Here is an 18,988-nt window from a genome sequence, read left to right as displayed (position 1 = left end):
TAGGAAACTGTTTCAGGCATGATGTAGGCTGTGGACCACGTCAAAACAAGTATGCAGGACAAGCGAACGGAGGAGCACTTTGATGTCTTGTTCGCAAAAGCAACTGCTATGGCAACAAAATTGGACCTACAACATATTCAGATGTCTCATATCCACAAACCTACAAAGCGTGACACCGTTCAGGCTGCAGCCCATATCTTCTGCAAGTACCCACTACCGTGCAAAAACCTTACGATGCAAAGGGATTATTTTTGGCCCGACATGACGGCCGATGTTGCCGAGGCTATTCAGGAAAGCCCCGAATGCGCTCGACAGAAACCTCCGCGCAAGAAATATATTCCACCCTTGAAATCGATTAAGGTTACGCGCATTAATGAACTCGTGGCTCTCAATATCCTCGGGCCATTTCCTCCTTCCGCCAGAGGTAACAAATTCTTGTTAGTGGGAGTGGGATATTTTTCGTGTTGGCCAATGGCTTGGCCCCTGCCTGATCAATTAGCATCATCCATCACGGATGCATTTTTGAATGGTTATGTGATGGACAAAGGTGCGCTGGAATGGCTGCTCACGGACCAGGGCCGAAATTTCTCATCCAAGTTGCTGCGTGATGTGTGTGATGCCTTGGGCACCAAAAAGATACGCACTTCACCTTACCATCCGCAGACGGATGGAATGGTAGAACGATTGAACCGTACCTTATCTATCTGCCATGCTTTGTCACACAGTGAGCGAAAAGCAGGCCGATTGGGACCTTCACATTCCTAGCGTATTGTCCACCAACCGTATGGCCCCGCATGCTTTTATGGGCTACTCAATGTTCTTCCTCATGTACGGTCGGGAGAACGTGCCGATTGGCGTACAACTGGGAGCGTCCACTAAGGAGCCCGCGCTGACCCTCCCGGAACATGTCCACGATTCGGTTCGCTGTTTCACAGAAGCACGCAAGGCAGCAAGGTTTGCCATGGCCAAGACCCAGGCCCGAAACAAGCAATGCGCTCGTCGATCGCGACGTGACATGCCATGGGCTGTGGGCGACCGGGCCTGGCTCCATTGTCCCCAGGTGCCGGTGGGTACTTCTCCCAAACTGCACAGGCCATGGCAAGGGCCTGTCGACTTGATAGAAATACGAAACCCTCAATGTGTACGTATCCGGGCGGGTTCGCGCTGTTGGTACGTCCACACGTCTCAGTTGAAGCGCTTCTTTGCTCCGCATGTTGATCCTTCATCCCCATTGCCTGCCCTGCCGGGGTCTGATGCGTCCAATATGCCACCTCGGTTGCCGGTTGATCCCCAAAAGGGGCCTGTTTTTGTCTCCCACAAACTCACAGGTCCTGAATGCCCCGGCTGCTGCCGGCAACCCCGCTCCGGCCGGGCCTTCCTCCACTGCGACGGATGTTGAACATTCCACTCTTCCGCCTCCTGCTGCGTTGGATCCGGCGGGGCCTCGTGCTGCTGCAGGGGATGGGCCGGCGTCACGTACACGTTCAAAATCTGTTCCCTTTCATTGATTGTTATTCTTACTTACCTTGCGTAGTGCGTTCATTATGCATCCTATTATTGTTAAGTTATGATTGTTATTCTTACTCGCCTTGTGTAGTGTGTTTGCTATGCATCTTATTATACTGGTAGGTACGAAGTGAACCAGCCTACAATAGATTATATCGTCCGTCCGTCCGTCCGTCCGTCTGATGTCCGATTAGGTGTAGCAGCATCGCCCCCTACTGCTAACACTTGGCAGGACCCTACAAAAACCTTTAGACTCAGTGAGGCTTTTCTGGCTAAACAAGTGTAACATTCCCTTATAATTCCCTGAGATAGTTTTTAATTAAAACATTTAAATAAAAAATTAACTCACAGCAGCCTAAAGCCTACAGCTAGGCCTAAAGCCTAGAACTAGGCCTCAAACTCTCCCTTTGTATCGTACCCCCGCCATTTCATTTTATTATAGCCATTCATTTGTTCGTTCCTACCAGCCCACCCCGCAGGGACCTGTTTGTTGTTGCTGCTAAGTTCTTCATTCTCGTTGGTTCTCGTATTGTGCGTTGCCTCGTTCCTAGCCGGGATGGCTAGCTTTTTACACCGGGTGGGGGGTGATGTAATACGAGAGTTCACCGACGGTCGCCGTTAGGTGGAATAGGCTCCGCCGCTTCAGCCATTAGCCAATTAGTTGGATGCGATTGATTGGGCCAAAGTTCAAGGGCGGAGCTCAAGGGTTCTTGTGGGTAACCATCGGGAAGGTTCGTGAGGGGGCGTGGCTATAGGCGGGGCCATCTGCCAGTGGCGCGCAGCAGTGGGGAGCATGAGCGAGCCGTGCGCGGAGCAATAACATCTAACGCGCGGAATGAGAGTGGAGTGGTGTCGACATGAAGAGACGATTCTTTGGACGCCTCGACCCTCGATCTTTTGTCGAGATTTTGACAATTGCCTTTGGATGAGGAGTCGAAACCAAAGACGACTTTTCGCATTCCACAGGGGTTGTATCACTTCAATGTCCTTCCAATGGGACTTCACTCTGCGCCGGCCACCTTTCAGCACCTTATGGCATTGGTTTAGTCGGGATTGCAATGGGAATCGTGCTTTATTTATTTGGATGTCATTGTTTTCGGGCGAAATTTCAATGAGCACTTGGAGCTGTACGCTCTGTTTTCTTCCGGGTGCAGGACGCTAAATTGAAATTCAAACCACAAAAATATAATTTTCTACAGACGTCAGTGAAGTATTTGGGTCATGTAGTTAGCGCATCGGGAGTCGCTACTGATCTGAAGAAGACAAGCTGCGTGCGCACGTGGTCAACCCCCAAATCAGTGTGTCAGAGGTCCGCAGCTTTGTGGGCTTTGCCTCGTACTACCGCCGGTTTGTTAAGAACTTCGTAACAATCGCGAACCTGCCCCACGAGTTAACTGCTAAAGGGCAAAAGTTCGATGCACCGCCGCTTGTTTACCTGGATTTCTCTAAGACGTCCATCTTCGACACTGACGCTAGTGATATGGGCATAGGCATTATCTTGTCCCAGGTAGTCGACGGAGTGGAGAGAGTGGTGGTGTACAGCAGCCGTGTTTTGTCCCCTGCTGAGCAGAGGTATTGTGTTACACGCAGGGAGCTGCTGGCCACGGTCCACTTTATGCAGTTGTATCGTCCGTATTTGTATGGCAGGGACTTCCATGCTGCGCTTCAGTACCCTCTGCAGCCAAATGGCCCGTTGGATGGAAATTTTGCAAGGGTACTCCTTTACTGTGCAGTATAGGAAGGGGACCCACCACGTTAGAGATGCGTTGTTGCGCCTGCCGCAGCCGCCCGACTCATGCAGGCGTCGGCCGTGCCGGTCCCCATGCAGGTGACCCTTGAGCGTTTGAGGGAGGCTCGTGAGGCCTCCATATGCAATTCGCCAAGCATCAGGCGGCTAACGAGCGCTTGCGAGGTACGCAACCACCACGCGAACCATGGCGAGGTGACAAGGCATGACTCCATTGCCCCATGGTACCGGTGGGCACGTCACCAAAACTACGTCGCCCGTTGCAAGGGCCGGTGCAGGTTGTTGGTGTTCGTTGACCCCAGTGCGTCCGTATTCAATTCGGTCAACGCCGGTGGTATATGCACCCATCATGGCGGAAAAAGTTTGAGCCGTCGATTTACAATGCGTCATCTCCCATCCAGAAACGGCCTGCGTCCTACGAGCCTATCACGCCACCCCGAGTGGACACGCCTCAGGAGTCTGGCTCCCCTTCGCCCACAGGATCGCTCCGACTAAGGCAGGGCGAGCCGACCGGCCAGCCATTGAAGTCCGAGTTGGAGGACCAGCTGCAGCCGGGTTGCTGGTTTTGGCACGACCAGGACCCACAAGAAGCTTACGGTTCATTGGGAGACACGGCTCTCTAGCGTGCGTTGAGCCGTCTTTTACTCTGGCTGTGCGGGACCCGGTTCGTGGTCACGGACCGGCGGTGGGATCCCGCTCATGGAGGACTGTTTTTCATTGAGGAATGCGAGAGTGTTCAAAGAGACAGACTGCATTGCACACCTGTATATACACACGTATTTGCTACCCGTCGGAGGCCGTCGGACTGCGAGGGGGGCTACGTGCAGAACGAGAGAGAGCGAGAGAATGAGCGAGAGAGAGAGCGAGCGAGAGAGTGAGCGAGAGAGTGAGCTAGAGGGGGGGGGTTTACATAAAGCCAAGTTTAAATATATATTTTTTTAATTACGAAATGATGAACGAAACAAAGTGCCGAATACACCGAGCATCTTCTTGTTTCCACTGATCGTAAAAAAAAGGAGAGAGAGAGAGAACAGGCTAGCAGTGAAGAGGCTATGACAGTTAGAGAGAGAACAGGCTAATATTGGAGAGGCTAGGAGAGTGAGAGAGAGAACAGGCGAGCAGTGGAGAGGCTAGGAGAGTGAGAGAGAGAGAACAGGCTAGTAGTGAAGAGGCTAGGAGTGAGAGAGAGAGAAGGCAGCAGTGGAGAGTCTGAGAAAGAGCAGAGCGAGCGAGCGAGCGAAGTGAACGGAGCAAAGCAGGCGAGCAGCGCAAGCGGGAGTGTTGCGACGGAATTACGGGGTGTTGAACGCGAAGAGTTCTGTTCAATAAAAAGTGACACGAGAAAATGAAGTTGTCCGTGTGAAATAAAAACACTACACATGTATCTCGGATGCCTAGATGATGAGATATAACTTGCATGGAGTGTCAATGGAAGATGTGAACGGGGTTGTGATTGTCTCTCCAGTTAAGAACATTCCAGAAAGGGTAGATATATGGCGCTGCATTCAGCTCACTGCGTTGAGTGAAATTGAGGTATGGCTTATATCATACGGACACCTGGAAAGGGGGTACAGCCCTAACCCTAACTTTAATTTTGGGAAATCTGCAATAGGTTCTAGATGTGCAAATAACAAGTTATATATAGCTCTAAACGCGGCTCGACAAAAATAAATGAATGGTGTAGGTTTCTGGAGAAATCCTTAAAAAAAGATTTTGCCAGGACAGTGTTATTTTTCAGCCATGTCTCGCCGTTTTCCTTCCGAAACACAAACATACTCAAACCAAGTTTTCTTAACCAAAATACATACATACTCAAACAACCATGAAATTATCAATTATAATTTTCCCCACTATCAATGTTATTAGTATGAAAAGATATTTGTATATCTTTTCATACTAATAACAATGATATTTATAAGGGTATTCTGAGGGTCGGCCCGAGACCCTTAGCTCACTGCACCCAAGCAAATATCACACGCTCGGACAAAAAAAAAATCAGTCTTTAGAACCACTTATTTATTTACAGAATAAATATTAACTAACAATCTTGACTTAAAGCTTCCGTGACTGCAGGAATTCATATTCTTGGGTCTTTCGATAAAGTCATGTAGATAGGTTCAAAGAAAATAACAAAGAATAACAAAAAACTACAACGTTTATTTTTCTCCTGATGACGATTGCTTGTGTTGCGATCGAAAGTCGTAGTTGTTTGTTATTTTTTGTTATTTTCTTTGAACCTATCTACGTAACTTTACCGAAAGAGCCAAAAATATTAACTAACAACCCATGACAACACTGAAACACGTTACTCCACTCTCCAGCATAAATGGATTATTGAACTCAAACTACAGGTAAGCAGACACTTAACTCCTGGCAGGGTGAGACAAATTGCATCACTCTCACAGCCAGTTGAGTTGTTGAACTCAAACCACAGGTAACCTGCAGCGGAAGTCCTGGCAGAGTGAGACAAGTTGCCTCACTCTCCCACACAGGTGGATTGTAGTCCTTATTGTTGTCTGCCTCTTTGTCGACTTCTAATTGATCCACGTTTGAATTCACGATTATAGCAGCATTGTCGGAGGCTGCATGTGAAGAAGTATCCACCACGTTAAGTATGGCATTGGTGGTGCTAGTTTTCCAGACATCAACGTTCAGGCCCCGAGGAATAGTGCTCTCCTCACACACTTCAATGCCGCTAAAGAACATGTCAAAGTTGGCTTCTGGCAGGACGCAGCTCATCAGCCTCGGCCCATTTGCTAAACTAAGCGGAAAAGTGCCACGTGTGTTGCTTAGGTGGTAGGAAAGGATGCTGCATCGTTTTGCGGGTGCCCACGCGGCAAAGGCCACGTCTCGCCGGTGCCATGTGGCCCGCCTCTACAGCACAGCGTGGACGGCATCTGAAGATGGCTGGCAGTTCCGGCTGCGGGAGCCATCTTTCCTCTCATGGTCATCATGATCACCACTGTTGACCATTGTCAAAGATGCGCTGGGCTATCTTACAGTCTGAAGTCGTGGTGGTGGGGCCCCAGTTGAGGTCACCGCAGGTCCGCCGGCGGTAGGCATGGATGGCGGTGAACAAAAGTACGCGTGCCGGTTGCACCAGTGCCACGGACTGCAGTATGGAGTAAACGGTAGAAAACAGCCAACGCAGGGAGATGACCTGGCCGTACTGAAAGCCGTAGAGGATAATGAAGAAGATGGAAATGAAGCTCACAGTGCTAACAACTACCCAGCCCAAAAATGCACGCAAGCACGAGAGTACAGCACGGCACTTTGGACTGAGTGGCCGGTAAAACTCCACCTCTTTGGTGCTATAGTTGTCAGATTCTGTGTCATCATCTTCTTTTTCGTCAGATGCTTTGTCGTTATTGTTGTCTGCCTCTTTGTCGACTTCGAATTGATCCACGTTAGAATTCACAATTATAGCAGCATTGTTGGAGGCTGCATGTGAAGAAGTATCCACCACGTTGAGTGTGGCATCAGTGGTGCTAGTTTGGTGGACATGAAAGTTGATGCCCCTAGGAATAGTGCTCTCCTCAAACACCTCAATGCCGCCAAGGATCTTGTCGAAGTAGGCTTCTGGCAGGACGCAGCCATTCAGCCTCGGCCCATTTGGTAAACTAAGTTGAGAAGTGCCGCGTGCATTTCTTAGGTGGTGGGAAAGGATGCCGCTAGAAGTCTGAGGAGCGATGTAATAATTTTGTATGCTCTCCGGGAAGCAGCCATGCTGCAGCCTTTCCTTCCACTTTTGGGCCCGTGAGGAGCTCGACAATTCTGGCTGTTGTCTGATCAAGCGAATCGAATGTTGTGGCTGGAGGGGCAGGTAGAATGTAGTGCAAGAGTAAGCAGTGGCAGCAGCTGCAGCTTCAACATCTCCATTGTGGAATGCCTTCACAACAATTAACTGCAAGGGGATGCCAATGAGGGCACTCTCCACTACGATGGTGAGAGATTGCAACAAACGGACAACCAGGGAGTGGGCGTTTTGCAGTGCCTGCTGCGATAAGCGGAACAGCATAATGGACGTGAGCATGTCGAACAGCTGCAAGCACACACAGCAACCCAATCGCTTTGTTCGTGTGAACGACTTCCCAATGGGCGTCGGATGGAAGACAGACAGCCACAGGTGGTCTTCGCACATCTTCACAGCAAACTGGATGCTCAATACTGTCCAAAAACTGGCCGAGTCACCCAAATCCGAAACCGGGAAAATATGATCTAAGTCGCTCCCAGATAGCCATCTCCGGCATAGAAAGAACCAGCAGCGTCCACTGAGAGGGCACTCGACCTTGACGCGACTTAGGTACCAGCTGGGGCTGTTTCCCTGATGGATGACCCAGGCCCGCAAGTAGCACAGCTCGCCTAGATCCTGCTTTGCTGTGAAGAGAAGGACATCAACGGAAGCGGTTTTCATCAGACTCCGACCATGCGCTGAAACATGGTGTGTTTTGCTGCATCCGTTGGAGCCCACAAGCATGAGGTAGACGTCCGATGTGGTACCCGAGGTGGGACGGCTGCCTGTGAAGACGGTGAGGATGTAAAAAAAGGAGTCACTCTCCTCCTTGTCATCGAGGGTGACGAATATTGACCGGACACCACTGGAGTCTGCCAAATGCCTCTGGTCCTCACAGCGTTGCTTCCGACGCACCCAGCAAAATGTGAACCCAAAAAACACGAGGACGGCACTCATGGTGAGTACTGTGATGAAGTTGTGTGCTACTGACCTGATGAGCACCAAGATTTTGCGCAGGTCTATCACTTCCGGGATGATGAAGAGGCGAGTGGCCATGGTGCGTAGCATAAGCCCCAAAGCGATGCGAGCAAAGCCTCCATGGCTGGGCCCGCACTGGCAGTGCAGTTTGTCGCCCGTGGTGAGGGGCCCCAGCTTGCAGGCTAACTCATCCCAAACCCTGGCATCACTCTGGTAGTCCAGGCAACTGGCCTGGAAGAGCGTCACGTTGACGCCAAGGTTCCCAGGGTTCTCCACCTGCTGCGTCGGCTCTAAGCGCACAAATATCCTGTAAGAGGTTGCCACAGCTTTACCCATACTATCTGAGCCACTGGCATTTTGCAAGATCCACGTGGGCAGTTTTATTAGGTGCGGGTTGGCCGTCCTGTGTGACAGGAGCCAAGGCTTGGAAGGCAAGAGGCTGTCTCGACTGCACTCAGCTGCCATTGCCGATCCTTCACACTTGGGGAAGGGAATATCATCCAAAATTGCATGCACATCACGTGAGGCCACGGCGTTGATGTTGACCATGAGGCTGATGGAGAGCCCACTATCCCTGATGCTAAACTTGAGAAAAGTGAGTGTTCCCCTACCAACGCTCATCATGTTCACATTGAAGACAAACTCCGCAGAAGAACCCGTCCTCGCATTCTCGTCTGGGTAGAAGTGAACTGGCAGGGCCTTGTCCCCCACCTGTCTGCGACGCACCACCAGGTCTACCGACTTGGTATGCAGCTCCACTGTTTTCAAATCGGTGTCCACAGCCGTCACAGCGAAGGCTATGACCGAGGAGCCAAAGTTGGTGTCAGGTCCAAAGCTCGGCAGGGGACTCGTCTCAAACTCAAGCAGCATTGTTGACACAACGGCATTGGGGCCCAGCCAGGGGGTGGTTGTATTGCTGACAGGGGAGTGCATCAGGCAGGCTGTGCAGTCTACGTTGGCCTGATCACCAGATTCCATGTCCCACATCTCAGCCTTGCGCACAGAAAGCCTGAGTCCGTGTGCCTCCAGGACTGTGGAGGCCTCGCCGTTCACTTTCCTCACCAGGACAGTGGCCCCCAGCTCAGCCATCATGGCAATGGCTGGTACTCCAACGTTCAGGAGCATGGCAGACTGATTCTGCGGAGCTGCCTCGGAGATGCTGGAGGACGCATCGAGAACACTCGTGAGAGCTCCCAGCACCGCCGTGCCCACACGCTCAATGCCAATGGCTTCTAGCTCATCAAATCCAGAGAGGAGGGAGTGAATGGCGTTGTTAACCTTGCTCAGTCTGGTCACCGTTTTCGTCAACAGTTCCAGTGACTGCCCAGCACCCAGGTTCCCAATTCCCATTGTGGCCTTCTGTAGGGCGGCTGACACCAACAGGATGTCATCTCTGTTGTTGAGGGGCACATTCTCGAGGCCACCGAGTAGCCGTGTATGCAATGCAGTCTGTTGTGCATCGTCCATATTACTGGCCACATTATTGAGCTCGCTTGCGACAAGATAGATTAAGTAGGCAGCTGCAGAGGTATCTCCTCCCTTCAGCATCATGACCAGTTTGGAGTCATTGCCCAGCACCATGCTCTGTAGGTCGAGAATTGTTATACTGGTATCTGGCTGCTTGGAGACTGACACGTTGAGGAACAGCGTAGTGTAGGCATCCACAGCATTCCACACCTCAATGCAGAGCACCTGTGTGCCACCAGGCAGTAGAAACTGTGGAGACCATGGGTTGTAGCCACTGTAGATGATTGTGCCGTCACATACTGATGTCAACGGGATGCCCAGGCAAGAGAAGACTTTGTACCGAAGTGGCTGGTGGTGATTTTGAAAATCCTTGCATGCGACCTGAAACCAGGTGACCAAAGCGGTGCCCTCTGTCGGGCGCACCTTGCACGAGCCCCCGGATGGTATAGGGTTGACGACGAACGCCCAACGGTGGATGCTGCTCCTGCCCGCATCAGCGGAGGTGGTGTTTAGCTGGAGCAGTAGCTGTCCCGGTAGTGACACATAGTCGGCAAAGGCATGAGGATTAAGCGAGAGGAATGAGCGGTGGCACCCTGTGAGTGAATGTTTGTCCCAGTCGAGAAGGACTTCAGTGGCGGTAGCGGTGGTGGTGTCGCCGCTAGCGCTGGCAGCGACCCACATCAGGCTCCACTCATATCCAAGTCGTCGCTCGGGTGTCTCGTTGCAGTCATTACATCTGCCCGAGAGGACGAGTCGCTCACTGGGGTTGACGGCCGGCCCACAATTGAGAATGCACACGAGCTCAACAACAGGCACCGTGCTCGCCGACGTGAGCCTCACGGCCTGCCGGGCACTTGCGACCTCGGCCCGTCCCTCCTTGCGTACGACAAGCAAGAAATGGTAGACTGCATCGGCCATGAGTAGCCGGGCTGCGATGTCTAGCGTCGGTGATATAGAGTAGACCCAAGGCAATGGTGCTGGAGAGGAAGCCACACGGCAGGGATTGGAAGCAATGCCGGCTGAGGCATCGATCGCTGCAGCTGCCATGGCGTTGAGCTCGGAGATTTTGCATGAGCACAGCCATGCGAAGCTGAGCTGGTGGTGCGGGGAAGCCTCGTCGGGGTCGTGGGAGGCCGAGCCGTCGAGCTGGAGCGGCTGCGCCCATTGCGCTGTACGGAATGAACCGCCCGCAATGGAGGCCACTAGTTCTGATCGATCGATCTGTGCCAGCAGGGGTGGGATGGTGAGAGAGAAGCCAAGCGGATCAACGGGACACAAAAACAGGATTTTCATTCATATTCCTGAAATGACAAACACACATCCACTACACACAGCATCAATGAATAATAATGTCAACATGTAAAGCTGCACTGCTACCACACAGCATCTCGTAGAGAGAGAGGATGGCTCAGTGGCACGATGGGGGACTACCGCCACGCCATGAGCCACCATTACCAACCATTGCCCAAGCTCTGTGGTTCTCTATATCTGAAGGTGTTATAAGCCAATTAATGATGATTGTTTATATGTGGGAGGAAACTGGAGCATCAGGAGAAAACCCATGGAGCAAGGGGAAAACGCTCTATCTTATACAGATGGAACAGGTGGAGTCCATATATTTTGCTTTACTACCTGGTGAACCAGGGTACCGTTCCAGCTCGACAACAACCAAATCTGTGTGTGATCCATCAACTCTTACTGTTGCCTTCACAGCACTGGGTTACAGGCCACATGTACAGAAAATAGCCAAAAATATATATTCGTAATAATGGTGTACAACTTTTAAAAAAGTGAATGTAAGATGATTGTTGCTGAAAATGCAAGTGTTTTCACCTTCAGATCAATGGAATCAGAATTTTCCATGAAGCCCTGTCCCAACGCACCTCGATCCAGGGAGACTCTGACCGAGAAGATGGCATTGTAGGTTCCGTAGGGCAGTGTGTGGCGCGGGATGCTGAGTATCGTGCTGTTGGTCTGGATGCTCAGTGGCAGCGCAACAGTTGTCAGCATAATAGACCCATCAGCACCCCTCTCCACCCTCCTGACTTCCCAAGAGTGCCCCACTTGCACTATGGCAGTGCAGACCACACCTACCGTGGCCCGGAGATCCACGTTGACGCTGCGAGGCCATGTGGGGATCCCGTTGGAGGCTTGGGGCCTCTCGACAGCGACTCCAGGAAGCCCACAGTGGCTGACGGGACGAAGGCGCACGAGCGTGGAGGCAACATCATTGAACAAGAGCTCATCGACCGACAGGTGCAGCTTCACCCAGAAGCCCAGGAACTTCGGGAACGTGCAGAAATGGACGAAGCCATTGGCCTTGTGAAGCGGGAATGGAAACAGCTGCCCCGGAAAGTACTTGGATGCAAAGTGTTCCGCAGGTGCTCCTTTGTTGGTAACGTAAACCTCATTGTCCAGCATCCACTTGCTTGCCGAGAGGGGCTCCTCCTCACCACTGAAGGAGACGTGGAAGGTGTAGGCACATTGCAGCCACGGCGCCAGCACCGGTGTGAACCACACAATAGGTGCGCGTGGATTTCTGTCGAACCAGGGAAGCACCTGCATGGGCCCCCATAGCAGAAGGTCATTGAGTCGAGGCGCCCCCAGCCGTGAGTAGAGCTGTCCGGCCGTGTCAATCATCACCCACAGGCTGAATGAGAAGCAGGACGAAGGTGGCGATATCTTTGCCTCCAGCACGTACACCAGCCCGTTGGGTAGCAGTAGCACCAGCCGCAGTGCATCCACCCCCCCCACAGGAATGGTGCCCCACCGTTGGCCTTGGGCAATGTCCTCATAGGAACCACCGGCGAGGTCCAGAGCGTGGACTCCACACGTGTAGGTGGCTGTTTTGCCGAGGCCCAGCAACCGAGCCCCGGTGACGTCATAAAAATCGCCGGCAGTGCTGATGCCATTGCGCAGGGTGAAGTCGGAGGTCCCAAGGCTGAGTGAGCCGGCGTGGGGCAGGGCACCATCATGGAGGGAAAGCACACGGGCGTCTGCGCCGCTGTTCCAGTCCACCCCAGCGAGACTGTTGCAGAACTGGCCGGGGATGCTCGATGGGCCCAGGGAGTCATGCCAGTCGGGTCCATTGAGACGCAGAAAGTGGTCGAGCCCCAGCGGAAAGGGGGTGCTGATGAATGAGGCGATGAGGGGCGTCTTCATCGGGCAGAGTGACGCAGGTTTGCTGCTGCCACTGGAGAGCGTGATCAGGCGCAGGAGGCGAGTTTGTACCCGCACCTCACAGCTGTCGGTCACCGTGGGGCCACCTGAATGGGTAACAGAGGGGTTATCCTCAATAAACATGCAACGTTGGGGCACATTGGTATGTGTTTGGAACTATTGGCTCAACGTTGTTCACTCACCAGGCAGCGACAACGTCACTATGTACAATCCTGCCAGGTAGAATGCGAGGCTCGCCGTGTACTCATACGTCTCGCCACCGTCAAGCTCCACGTGCCACTGGGAGGACACCGTTGCCTGGCCACCCACATACTCCAGCCGGTAGGACCACGCCTCACTCTTGAGGGGCGCGCTCCACACAAACGCCACCTCCTCTCCCTCCATCACATCGTCTGTCCCAACGACATGCAGGCCTGGACTCCACGGCATGTAGAAGCGCCCGACTATTGTGAAATTCAGGCAGTTTCCCCCCATCAAACACCGGGCCACAGTGGTGCCGTACGGCCCGAGCAGGCAGAAGCTCTCAGACCACCCTTCCCAGCTGTGCATGGTTTGAGACACCGTCCACGATTGCGAGGTGTTGGCATCGAAGTTGGCGGGCCATGTGCAGTAAGGGACGGGCCAATCTGGCTCGTTGATGAACTCCAGGCTTGGGGTCCCTTGGATGAGGGAGGTGCCCACTAGACAATGGATGTCTCCATCTGTGTCGACCTGCTCGAGAAGGGTGACCGAGAAAACACATTACTGATTCTGAAGCATGCTTTCCTAAATGCATACTCTTAGGTTTCAACTAAATGCACTCGTCATTGGCCCAACTTTCATGTTCACTGGTAGAATCTTAACAGCATCTCAATAAACCATCTGTTGGGTTTTAGATTTGAAGCTTTCGTGACTGCAATGATTCATATTCTCAGGTTTTTTCGGTAAAGTCACGTAGGTAAAACATTAAAAGTAATGAAAGTAAAATAAAACAAAACAAAAATAAAAATAAAATTCACGACGTTTCGGAGGCAACACAAGTCTCCGTCATCAGGTGGGACCGTCACAGCCAGATTAGCTGCATCAAGTGAAGCAATGATTCAAAATGTAATCCCTTATAAGCAAGTTGAAGGGGGGGAGGAGAGGGGGGGGGAGTTCATCAGAATGTGGTAGCCAATGAATGGAACGTATCGGGAGGGAGGGGGGTGGGAGGGGGAGGGAGCCAACAAAACATTTGGCGACGGCTTGGACGCGGCTGCTGCGCACGCCAACACAATGGGCAGAAAGGGGGGAGGGGAGGTCTGATACACATGATAGAACAAAGGAACGAAAATGCCCATGTTTATACCAATGCAGGCTGAAAAATGAAGAGAGTACTGTTAAAAATAACTGGGGATGTTAACACTCGGTGAAGTAAATTAAAATAGTGCCTGTCAGATAAGATGGTCCAAAAAGTGTAATTAAGTCTTTTTTGCGTGGTTAATAACATCTTTCCAGTGATTACTGAGTTTGTACCCATCATCACGGTTGAAATTATGTCTGTGTTTGTATATTTGTATGGCTTCGTGTACAAACCTTTGATGGTAGCCAGGAGGCTTGCAGAGAACCTTGGTCTCGGAAAAGACAATATCATGAGAGCCCGCCGAGTTGTAGCAATGATCGGCAACGGCCGAAGAATCAGTTCTGTTTTACCTACGTGACTTTACCGAAAAAACCTGAGAATATGAATCATTGCAGTCACGAAAGCTTCAAATCTAGAATTAATGCCCTCTACGGGGAGGAATTCCACCTATCTGTTAGAGTTTTTAACAGACAACGAGACAAGAAGTCACAGCTTCTCGAGACGCTGGCCTTCCTCAAGAGATGCCGCGATAACAAGGTAATACCCATCGCTTTCACACTCACATCCGCTGCTGTGTCCTCACCGAACTCCAAACAGATCTTATTTAAAGCTAGCCTATCACTAATCTCGGAGAGAATAAGGTTACTCCGATCTGAACTCGATAATTTAGACAAGACTCTCTTACAAACACATCTAATGTTAACACAAAAAATGTCACCTTCTGATTGGAACCACGTTGATAACATGACTTCTGCTTCTGCTGACTCAATGTCAGCCAAATGCAAAGCTAACCTGATTTCTAAATTCAACCTCCTATCTAAAAAGAAACCAGAGCCACACATCGCAAAGCTGGATGTTAACAAGACCGTGATTAATCAGAGTAACATTCCAATCTCTGACAATCTAAAAACGGTACTGGCCAAAGGACTAAATTTCGCCGTCACCCCTAAATATATACCAGTAGAGGATATGATTTCTCAGATTGATGTAGCCCTCAGAGGCATAGGACACATCCATGCTGATGTAGCAAGAGCTGAAATAGCTACTATTCTCAAGAATGCTAAGAAACCCACTAGTAACATCAGCAAAAACGAACGCTCTGAACTCGCGAATTTAAAAAAGAGAGATGATATAGTCATCCTCTCGGCAGACAAGGGCAATGCCACGGTCATCATGGATAAAGATTCATACAACAACAAAATCCTGGACCTTCTTAATGATGGGAGTTACTCCAAAATTAAAAACGATCCCACTAAAAGCCTAACGACAAAAACCAACAGTATCATCATGAGTTCGACTTCCCTAATCGAACCAAGCAAACGTCCCTCTCTAAAACCATCGGCGGCAAGACCTCCCAGACTCTATGGTCTTCCTAAAATCCATAAAGAAGGCACCCCGCTACGACCCATCGTGTCGACGATAAACTCTCCGACGTACAAACTAGCCCGTTTTCTATCAGATACTCTGCTCCCCTTCACAGGCAAGACCTCTTCGGCAGTACTCAACTCAACCCAATTAGTCTCTATGGTTAAGGACATGGTACTATCTCCTGATGACATTCTCGTCAGCTTTGATGTAGTATCTTTGTTTACCAAAGTCCCAGTACCGGACACCCTAACAATAATTGAGGACTTAGTCCAACAGGGATTGAATTCTGATGTACCTGCGCTGGTTAGGCATTGCCTCACCAACACCTATTTTACCTGGAATGGCACCTTCTACAAACAGAATGAGGGTACCCCTATGGGCTCCCCCTTGTCACCAGTTATAGCCAACATTTTCATGGAAAAGTTTGAATCAGACGCCATCCAGACATCCACCCTGCGTCCTTCCCTGTGGAAGAGATATGTGGATGACACTTTCGTCATCTGGCCACATGGCCTCCCAGCATTGAACCACTTCTTGGACCACATCAATTCTAGACACCCATCTATCAGATTCACCATGGAAGTGGAGAAAGACGGTAAACTACCATTCTTGGATATTCTGTTTAAGAGGAGGCTTGACGGATCCTTGGGACATTCTGTCTACAGGAAAGCCACCCACACAGATTCCTACCTGAAACCGGATTCCCACCACCACCCATCTCAAAAGAATTCTCTCATCAAAACGCTATACCACAGAGCCCATGGCATTTCTGACCAACACCACCTGACTGATGAATTAAGACATGTACATCGGGCCCTCAGGATGAACGGATACTCTGACCGTACTATCCGCCAAGCTGTCTCTCCCACCACACAGAAACAACCACATGAAACTCCGACCAAAACTATCACGTTACCATACATAGCAGGCGTGACCAAAAAGATCTCCAAAATTCTAAACAAACATAAGATCCAAGTCCGATTCAGCACAGTGCATAAAATCCGTGATCTGATTCCATCTGTGAAGGATGTCGTTCCTGACTTACAGTATCCTGGAGTCTACAAAATTGAGTTGCATTTGTGGTGATTGCTACATTGGAGAAACAAAACGTCATGTTGCTGATCGTGTCCGCGAGCACAAGTCAGATCTGAAACACGGCAGAACTGATTCTTCGGCCGTTGCCGATCATTGCTACAACTCGGCGGGCTCTCATGATATTGTCTTTTCCGAGACCAAGGTTCTCTGCAAGCCTCCTGGCTACCATCAAAGGTTTGTACACGAAGCCATACAAATATACAAACACAGACATAATTTCAACCGTGATGATGGGTACAAACTCAGTAATCACTGGAAAGATGTTATTAACCACGCAAAAAAGACTTAATTACACTTTTTGGACCATCTTATCTGACAGGCACTATTTTAATTTACTTCACCGAGTGTTAACATCCCCAGTTATTTTTAACAGTACTCTCTTCATTTTTCAGCCTGCATTGGTATAAACATGGGCATTTTCGTTCCTTTGTTCTATCATGTGTATCAGACCTCCCCTCCCCCCTTTCTGCCCATTGTGTTGGCGTGCGCAGCAGCCGCGTCCAAGCCGTCGCCAAATGTTTTGTTGGCTCCCTCCCCCTCCCACCCCCCTCCCTCCCGATACGTTCCATTCATTGGCTACCACATTCTGATGAACTCCCCCCCCCTCTCCTCCCCCCCTTCAACTTGCTTATAAGGGATTACATTTTGAATCATTGCTTCACTTGATGCAGCTAATCTGGCTGTGACGGTCCCACCTGATGACGGAGACTTGTGTTGCCTCCGAAACGTCGTGAATTTTATTTTTATTTTTGTTTTGTTTTATTTTACTTTCATTACTTTTAATGTTTTACCTACGTGACTTTACCGAAAAAACCTGAGAATATCTGTTGGGTTAACGTTAGAATGTAGTTGGAATCATTAGGCTAATGTTGGCGCAACGTTGTTTCATGGAATATTGAGAATTTAACAACCATTCATAATGCACAAAGACTCAGAGGGCTGAATACTGTGTGCACGAGTCTGTGTTGATGTTGTGTGAAGCTCGTGGTTTTTACAGTCTGCACTGATATTTTAGTGGTGTAAATTATATTTATCGTTCTTTACAAATTTGACTAAATTTGTTATTGAAATCATGAGGCCAAGAATCCATTCGGAAATTTTGTAGGGCAGGACCAACTTTCCATGTCAGGTCGGTTCAAGGAAGGAGATTATTCAGGAAAAAAAAGTTATTTGAAGTTTCCTTGGACAAAAGCACAAGGAGCAAAACATTTTGGAATAATATGGTGCAATGACAGGGCAATGTAGACACCCTGGAGAGGTGATTGGCTCACTCTGGGAAAGGGCTATGTGTTCACAAGACCTTTGCGAAGAGCTTCTGGCCGCTGCAGGTGAAGGAGAAGAGTGAAGTTTGAAGAGGTTCGGACATAGCGATGATGATGAGGACGGGCAGGAGGGCTCGTGACCACACCATGGTCACTCCAGCAACAGAACCACCAGGGGTGCCACCTGTGCAGGTTTTGGCCTGGATAGTCCAGGAGTTGGCATCTGTGCGTCGGGTGGCAGGAGTTGATTAGCACTGGTTTTGTGGCGAGCTGTATCATTACAATTTCATACTGATAATGGACCCTGTGTGTCTCAGCCAGCACCAGGTTTTGTCTGCAGTGGAAAAAGTGGCAACCCTAATTGAGACCACCAACACTGATAGTAGGAACACTACAACCACCAGCATCACCACCTCTGCCACCACCATCAACACGGCTAATACCAGCAACGCCACCTCTACCACCACCATCAACACCACTCCCACCTCCATCCAATACTACCACCAGCAGCACCAAAAACTTGCTCAGCATCGTTTCAAATACTGTGCCGGGAGATGGAACCAAACTGGAGACCTCTAGATCGCAAGTTACAGTATTCACACTCACATCCATTACTGAGTCTCATCACATCACTAACGTTACACTAACATCATCAACAGTAGCAAAGCAGGAGAGCACTTTACATGATTCCCTGTACTGCACAGCTTATGCAGGAGTATGTTTTCCAAAGAAAAGGGCAAAACGAAACCTCACGCGACTACTGCCTGCCAAATCTCGCTCGAAGTACACAACTTTCTACTGTATCTCTGTGTATGTATCTCTATGTGTATTTCTGTATATATCTCTGTGTGTATGTATCTTTATGTGTATATATCTTTATGTGTATGTATCTTGTGGTGCCACAGCAACGGAGCAACTCCACCGGCGCTGCTATCCCCTCGCACCCCTCCACGCGAACGCACGCACACCCCCACTAAACACACACATGCACCCACGTAAGGTCTCATGGGGGGGTCACCTGGTACCATAGGTTTTTACCCGAGGGGCCCCTAACGGGGATGTCCCACGGTTTCCCAGTGCCAGGAGATTGGCTGACCCCGCCCCCCCCCAGGCCGAATTGCATTGCGGGCCCGTGAAATAGCTTAAAATTGTATGGGCACGACGAAGCTCACCGAGCGAACCGCAATGAGAACACTCACAGCACAGAGAGATAAGGCCTCGGGGGCAAACACCCAGCGAGCAGCGCATAAGAGGAGGTGGGAGGAAAATTCCTGGACTGACTGAAGCTGTGTATACGCGGGACGGCCGCCCCGATCAAACCGGTTGAGTCC

General features: G+C 50.4%; 1 protein-coding gene across 1 annotated transcript; it reads right to left on the bottom strand.

The window, feature by feature from the left end:
- Window positions 1–5,316: 5,316 nt before the first annotated feature.
- Window positions 5,317–17,874, bottom strand: LOC144734695 (polycystin family receptor for egg jelly-like). The gene is made up of 4 exons (XM_078617002.1): window positions 17,696–17,874; window positions 12,794–13,322; window positions 11,265–12,697; window positions 5,317–10,652 (listed from the first exon to the last, which is right to left on the bottom strand). Exons 1-4 carry the CDS (start codon window positions 17,804–17,806, stop codon window positions 6,210–6,212), a joined length of 6,516 nt encoding a protein of 2,171 aa, XP_078473128.1. The 5' UTR covers window positions 17,807–17,874; the 3' UTR covers window positions 5,317–6,209.
- Window positions 17,875–18,988: the final 1,114 nt, after the last annotated feature.

This window comes from Lampetra planeri, chromosome 52, assembly GCF_965212315.1.
Source record: "Lampetra planeri chromosome 52, kcLamPlan1.2.h2, whole genome shotgun sequence".
Lineage (NCBI taxonomy): Eukaryota > Metazoa > Chordata > Hyperoartia > Petromyzontiformes > Petromyzontidae > Lampetra > Lampetra planeri.
This window is presented reverse-complemented; position numbering and strand designations above follow the sequence as displayed.

What these genes read in the sequence shown, in the direction of transcription:
- LOC144734695 (XM_078617002.1), bottom strand. Translation starts at nt 17,806, where the DNA reads ATGGTGTGGTCACGAGCCCTCCTGCCCGTCCTCATCATCATCGCTATG. An exon ending in AGTGACGTTGTCGCTGCCTG is followed by an intron (nt 12,698 to 12,793) that starts GTGAGTGAACAA and finishes TTACCCATTCAG; the next exon opens with GTGGCCCCACGGTGACCGAC. An exon ending in CTGATTCCATTGATCTGAAG is followed by an intron (nt 10,653 to 11,264) that starts GTGAAAACACTT and finishes CTGCTGGCACAG; the next exon opens with ATCGATCGATCAGAACTAGT.